Below are 7,536 nucleotides of genomic sequence, written 5' to 3'. Positions count from 1 at the left end.
TCAACAATTCCAACTTAAAAAAAAGGAACTCAGTAAACATACTAAATATTTTAATTAAAACCTTTTTAAAAAAAATCTTTAAAAGGTTTGCTTATATCTCACAAATGCAGCTCTATTTATTGTAATTGTGACATCTCATAAAATGACTTCATATCTCACATATGACTTTCTATCTCACAAATGCAAAGTTATTTCTCATATTTTTGACTTTATATCTCAATACAAATTTCTCACAATTGCAAAGTTATTTCTCATGTTGATAACTTACTGTATATCTCACAATAAGACGTTAAATCTCCAAACTGCAGTTATTTCTCATATTTGTGACTCTCACAGTAACAGATATTTCTCATTTTTTGTGACATATCTCACAATATGACTTTATATCTCACAATAGCAAATTTATTTCTCATTTGTGAATTCATTTCTCATAATTGTGACTTTCTTTCTAGCAACTATTTCTTGGAATTGGGTTAATAAAGACAATTATTAAAATCATGGATAGCTTGAAATCATGTAAACATGTCTCTATGATTGTGTGTGTGTGTGTGTGTGTGTGTGTGTGTGTGTGTGTGTGTGTGTGTGTGTGTGTGTGTGTGTGTGTGGGCTGAAAATGCACTATTTCTTCCCCTAAGCTGGCCTATAATGGGTATTTGTCCCAATACCGTGGCTAAAGTTCATAGAGTGAGTGAGGAAGAAAGGAGGTGTAGAGCGTTTGAGAGAGAAGTACAGCAAGCAGCAGCGATGGTACAGAAGACTAGCTGTAAGTAAACATTTTCTCTGTAGGAATGTGTTGTGCGAGGTGTCTCAAAGGTGGCAGGTGCGTCTTTGCGATAATGCAATTACCAAGGACTGGAATAGCTTGTGCTTTGGTGAATTATTTAAAATTGCAATGTTGTGGAACAATATGTCATTTCCTAGATTAATGAGTGGGTGATGGTTCTGTTAGTCTGCTTGTTGTGAGTTCAGAGGTGTTGCTTCACACCAAACGACATGTTTCCCAAATGTGAAACATTCCTTTATTATAATGTACGAAGTTTGCTGATTGTTTACAAATGACAGACATTCCAAATCATTTATTCCAATTAATTCAGTTTTTTTCTCTCTCAAATGATAGGGTATTTTGTTTGTCTTTCTTTCGTCCTTTACAATGTTTTAAAGAAAAACACACATGAAATTTACAAAAAAAAAATTCACAGAATCACATCTGATTTAGTTTTTTCGGTTTTGAAATGTTTTGCCTGCGCAAATTCGAAGCTTCAAATGCTCTTTTGTACGATTTATGCGTTTTAATCAGTATTATTTTAGTATATTTTAATTTATTTTTATATAGTATTATAATATTTTGAATTAGATTTTATTTTATATTTTGAATTTTAGTTAAAATTTCAGCAATTTTGTCATTTTTATTATTGAAATTTTTTATTTTATTTTTAAGTTTTAGTGTTTAGTTAATTTAGTTCATCTTAAACTAAATGAAAATGACAAATATTGCCTTGGTGCTTGAATAAAATAAGTTTAAGTTGTATTCTGCTTTATTTTATTTTATCTTTAGTTAAGGATGGTTTTAATTACAAGGGTTCTTTCTGCACTTTCTTTGTTCTGCCTATAAATCTGCCAGACTTTCAGCAGACGTTCAGTCAGCATCCAGTTGAATCCCTGTCTCTTTCTGAATCTTGCAGTGCAGAGTGTAATCCGGCCCTACAAGCCCACAGATAAGTCTGCTATTGTCTCTCTCTTCCGCTTTGGCATTCTGGAGCATGTCTACCCATCCTTCTTCAAAGCCATGAGTCATCCGGACCACATCGGCGTGACCCTCAGCGTCTCCGTGGCCGGATATGTGCTCGGAGGGAGCTCGTACTTCCAGGCCGTGCTCTTCGGAGGAGCTTGGGCTTGCTTGGTTTACTATTGCTGCCACGAAATTTACGACAGCTTCCTCAAGGTGAAGATGATGGATGTGGAAATGGCAGATATTCAGGCCAAGTTCTTGGATAACCAGGTGAATCATTTCTGGGTGGCGGAGGTGGAGGTGAACGGGAAGTGGAAAGTGTCCGGGCTGCTGGCTGTAGTTGGTGAGAAGGGTGGCGTTTCGAAGGATGGGTGGAACGCAGACGATGCAGCGACAGCGGAGGTGTTTCAGTTAATCGTGTCCTTCCACCAGCGTCGGAAAGGTCTGGGAACCCAGCTGGTAGAGACAGCCGTAGAGTTCTGTAAGGAGCAGGGACTTTCTCGGGTGGTCGTAGAGATCAGCTCCCCACAGACCGCGGCCATTTCCATTTTCCGCAAACTGGGCTTCACTGTGACATCCGTGCACAGCTACAGACATCCTAACCATTTGGTCTCAAAACTGGCCAGGATCAATGTGATACGAATGGAAAAGCACATTCTTTAAGATGCAATGTTAAATCCATGGGTTATACTTTATTTCGATAGTCCACTTTAGATATTCTACTAGTAACTTTACAACTATTGTCAACTAACTCTCAGTAGAGTATTAGTAGATGGTAAGGTTAGGTGTTAGGGTTCAGGTTAGTAGAATAAGTTTGTTGTAGTACATGTTTTAGTAAAATGTAGTTGCAAAGTTGCTTATAGTCAGTAGAATGTCTGTAGGGGGAGCATCAAAATAAAGTCTTAGCAGATATTAAGCAGACAGAGTACTCATAGTCAAATAACTGGTACTACTTATAGTTAGTAGAATGTCTAAAGTGGACAATCGAAATAAAGTGTTACAAGTCCTTGCAACAGATATTTTTCGATTTTTGTATCAATCTAAAGCCCCTTTCACACAGCGTGTTGATCCCGGGAAATTGCCGGGAAATTGCCAGAACGCCTTCTGTGTGAACGCAAACACGACCCGGGATTGATGCCGGGATCGATGCCGTGTTGGGGACCTTGTAACATTGCCGGGATCAGTCCCGGAACGCGCGCTGTGTGAACAAAAGCCGTAACCAATGCCGTGTCGTAATGATGACGCTGAAGTGAAGTGAAAGCAGGCTAGTGGAACGGTACGTAATGCGCTAGTTTATGATTTGAAGTGAAGTGAAAGCAGGCTAGTGGAACGGTACGTAATGCACTAGTTTATGATCGAATCAGAGAAATAAATGCACAAGCGTGGTTTCTCCAGAGAGAAATCGCAGCTCATAAGCAAACTATACACGCTGCTGAGACATTACATGTCACATCGATGATTCCGGAAAATCACTGGCAGTGTGAATGAACCAAAATCAAACGAACCCGGGTCAAATCCCGGGTCGCTTTATCCGTGTATTTTCCGGAATCTCTGTGTGCAACATGACATCATGACTTTGCGTAAACATACACGCCACTTTCAATTCAAGTGGCGTGTTATCTATACGCATTTTGAGCTATCCGCGTGTATGTCCACGCCGAAATCTTTTGCGTGTATGTCTACGCCATTAAACGTCCGAGTGATTCCGCGTGTATGTGTACGCCGTTAAATGTCCGAGCGAAACGAAGCAAAATCTATATTCTACATCTGTGGAGCGATATTTCTTTTCCTAGGATGGTAGGAGAAGACTCATAAATGGTATTAACCCCAGTGACGGGTAGGTTTAGGGACGGGGTTGGGGTAGGTCATATATTTATATGTACATAATACAGTAATATAACGTAAAGTCAAAGGCGTTGATAAACACGCTGAAAAGCGATTATGCGTGTTGATAGCACGCCAAAAATGGAAATACGAATTGAAGTGTCATACATACGCCATTTCATGAGATCAGTCTGCTGTGTGAAAGGGGCTTAATATTGGCAATCAAGACTACATTCTCACTCCAAAGACAGTCCAAGAGCAATGCCAATTTAAATCAAATATTGTGTTTTCTATATAATATGTGGTTTCTTTATATTGTTATGGGATCTAAACAAATGCCACAAGCAATAAACAATACAAATGTTATATGTATGCTCTCTCGTCCATTAGAATTCAAATGCAAATAGAAGCTGAGGTGTAAAAATGTTATATAACCTACTTTTAGCTTTCAGGGAAAGGTTGAATCTCATTGTTCCAGAGGAATTTATGCCAGCTGACCCATAAGTCCATACTTAAATATTTTAAATACAACTGAAATACAAAACCAAAGAAAGCAGCTGGAGGTTTAACATTCTTGCAGTAATGACATTGTGAGCCTTTGAGTTGATTAGAATAAAGGAGCTAGTGTTTACAACTCACATTGTTGGGACCATTATTGTATTAAATAGCATCCTTCATCAGTAGTACAGTGGGGAGGGGGGTTGCTGTTTTGCAGATTTATGCAATTTTATATATATTTTAACGTGTTAATTTTGCAATCATTTTTTTTTTCATTTTATCCCGTTAAAAATATTTAACACAATTAATGCAGCATCCATTTTTTTCCTGGCATCATTTGGCTATCATTCATTCAAGTGCTTTTAAACCAATCAAGAGCCATAAGACGCCAAAGAGAACTGTTATCTCACCTAAAACGCATGCACAGAAAGCCGCTTCACGCACCAGTAACGCATTGAGTTCTCTTTCACACTTGAATGGACAGAAAGTCACAAAATTATGTCAAAATGTCGTTTTTGATGAGTATCCTTGCGAGCACAGTCTTAAATAAGTTAAAAGGTCTTAAATGACAGTAAATAAATGTGAAAACATCAGATGCATGTCAGATCCGCATCATGCGTCTGGTCTTAAAGTGACAGAAGCCTAATAAACCTGCTGCACTCGGTTTCACTAATGTTAATCAAACAACAAAAGACAAAAAGAAAACCACTCACTTTAATTAAGATTAATCTATATTTTTTTGCAGAGCAACTCAATATATAATGATATATTTACCTACATTTAGATATTGATTAATAGCAACATATTCAGAATTTAGCCTACATTTATATATTCATATTTTTAGCACTACGAGTATTGATGTTTTTTTTTTCAGTGATATATTAAAATATACATTTGTATTTATAATGATCTAATTTTATATATATAATCATGATTTTTACCCCTTATACCAATATTGTTCTAAATCTAATTATATATTAGATTTATAGTGATGTGTGTATATCCTAAATTCAGAATATCGTGGTATGAATCTAAATAAAAAAATTCCAATGTGCAATTATGGGTAACACTATATTTTACAGTTTCCAGTTTCAATTTAGCTGATTACAGTTTTACATGTTATAGTTACTGTAGTGATAACTACAAAATGTGTATATATCACATCTTGTATACAAAAAAAACCTCCATTTGGATTCATATTTATATATCCAGGATTATATTTATGCATTCAGATAAATGAGCCCATATTATATGAGATATTCTATCCTAAAGGTGTGCTGTGGTTGTCTGAGATGCGCACACATAGACAGAGCACAGACATCAATCACCCGCTCAGATCTTGTCAGATGGTATTAAAGCACTGTCCAGTCGGCAGGTGATGATCTCTCCAGTGACGTCTGCGCTACTGAGCCCCCTTTCAGACACTCCGAGGGGAATTAGCCTCTAGTAATGACTTTCATCATTATTATTCCTACCATGCATAAGGATGGGTTTTAAAATAATTGTCTAAATTGCACATCATGACTCTAATGCATGCATATGCACATATAAGTAAGGGACACACATAATGTCAGGATGGATAATGCCGTAGTGTTAATGCTAAATAATTGGCAAGCGTCAAGGTGTGTGACTGTGCATTTTGGTGGTATTTTTACAGCTTGGAGAAGCTTGATGTTTTTGGAGAGGATAAATATTCAATCAATTGGTTAGGTTCCTCTACTCAAAACATGGTATGAAGAATAGTTATCAGTTTACAATGTGTAAATACAGCAATGGGACTTCTAGAGCTGAATTTACATGCATAGAGTTCATAAAATAATATACTTATGTGACATTATCAGGACATGAAAATAATGCATCATTTTCTTCAGGAAATATTCCTGTGATTATATAAACTTTTTAAGGGTATTGTTACCCATTTAAGTAAGTTGTGGTTGTCTTTTCTTCCACAATTGTCACGTATATCTGATTGAAACGGCTTCTCGAACAAGAAAAATGCAGGATGAGACTTGATTTTGTACATCAGGAATTGATTGGATGGTTGTCGTTTGCTCTGTTACTTTAATTTCCTATTATCACTGTAAAGCTGCTTTGAAACAGTCCATATTGTTAAAAGAGCTATAATACAGTTTTTTTCAGTCGCTAACAAGCGTTTGTCCAACCAGTAGTCACATTTTCAAAACTCTAAACACAATTAGCACAGCATCGGTCTTTTGTGGCCATACCATTCACACATTTCATGTCGTTTTCACACAATATGCAGTCAGTGAACACATTTCCACAATGCTTACATTTTCTTAACAGACAAGCTATACTTCCCAACAAAATTATGGATTGTTTTTGTAGTATTTACAAACGTTAACACACACCATCCCACAATAGCAAAAACAATATTCCAAACCTTAGATACAGTATAAAAACCTCTGCTCCTGCAATGATATCAGTTCAAAAACAATATATCTCAGCTGATAATAAACAAACAATTGAATAATTGACCCACAGCTTATTTATGTTGGGTAAATTGGGCCAACCACAGCTGATTCCAGTCTGGCTTAGACTCCAGAAAAGGTCATTTTTTTCTATTACATTGACACTTATACAGTAAAAGGAGGACTTCGATGAGTGATGTTTTTGGAAACAGAAACAGAAAAAGACAAACACTGTAATGTCTGGACGAGGCAGAGTAAGAGCAAGGGGCCCAGGGAGAAGAGCAGGCCCAGTGAGAGATGCAGTGAGAGATGCAGGAGCAGTGAGAGATGCAGTGAGAGATGCAGGAGCAGTGAGAGATGCAGTGAGAGATGCAGGAGCAGTGAGAGATGCAGGAGCAGTGAGAGATGCAGTGAGAGATGCAGTGAGAGATGCAGGAGCAGTGAGAGATGCAGTGAGAGATGCAGGAGCAGTGAGAGATGCAGTGAGAGATGCAGGAGCAGTGAGAGATGCAGGAGCAGTGAGAGATGCAGTGAGAGATGCAGGAGCAGTGAGAGATGCAGGAGCAGTGAGAGATGCAGGAGCAGTGAGAGATGCAGTGAGAGATGCAGGAGCAGTGAGAGATGCAGGAGCAGTGAGAGATGCAGGAGCAGTGAGAGATGCAGGAGCAGTGAGAGATGCAGTGAGAGATGCAGGAGCAGTGAGAGATGCAGGAGCAGTGAGAGATGCAGTGAGAGATGCAGTGAGAGATGCAGGAGCAGTGAGAGATGCAGGAGCAGTGAGAGATGCAGTGAGAGATGCAGTGAGAGATGCAGGAGCAGTGAGAGATGCAGTGAGAGATGCAGGAGCAGTGAGAGATGCAGGAGCAGTGAGAGATGCAGTGAGAGATGCAGGAGCAGTGAGAGATGCAGGAGCAGTGAGAGATGCAGGAGCAGTGAGAGATGCAGTGAGAGATGCAGTGAGAGATGCAGTGAGAGATGCAGTGAGAGATGCAGGAGCAGTGAGAGATGCAGGAGCAGTGAGAGATGCAGTGAGAGATGCAGTGAGAGATGCAGGAG

The 7,536-nt window shown here is 38.5% G+C and overlaps 1 protein-coding gene across 1 annotated transcript; it reads left to right on the top strand.

The window, feature by feature from the left end:
- Positions 1–645: 645 nt before the first annotated feature.
- LOC130090493 (N-acetyltransferase family 8 member 3) lies at positions 646–2,484 on the top strand. The gene is made up of 2 exons (XM_056257887.1): positions 646–763; positions 1,683–2,484. Exons 1-2 carry the CDS (start codon positions 646–648, stop codon positions 2,390–2,392), a joined length of 828 nt encoding a protein of 275 aa, XP_056113862.1. The 3' UTR covers positions 2,393–2,484.
- The last annotated feature ends 5,052 nt before the right edge of the window (positions 2,485–7,536 follow it).

Source organism: Rhinichthys klamathensis, unplaced genomic scaffold (assembly GCF_029890125.1).
Source record: "Rhinichthys klamathensis goyatoka isolate OS25496 unplaced genomic scaffold, OSU_Roscu_1.1 h1tg000147l_1, whole genome shotgun sequence".
Taxonomy (NCBI): domain Eukaryota; kingdom Metazoa; phylum Chordata; class Actinopteri; order Cypriniformes; family Leuciscidae; genus Rhinichthys; species Rhinichthys klamathensis.
The sequence above is the reverse complement of the archived record's forward strand: the minus strand, read 5'-3'. Positions and strand labels throughout refer to the sequence as shown.

Coding starts and splice junctions, on each gene's coding strand:
- LOC130090493 (XM_056257887.1), top strand. CDS start 646: ATGGGTATTTGTCCCAATACCGTGGCTAAAGTTCATAGAGTGAGTGAG. Junction 764..1,682: donor GATGGTACAGAAGACTAGCT/GTAAGTAAACAT, acceptor TGAATCTTGCAG/TGCAGAGTGTAATCCGGCCC.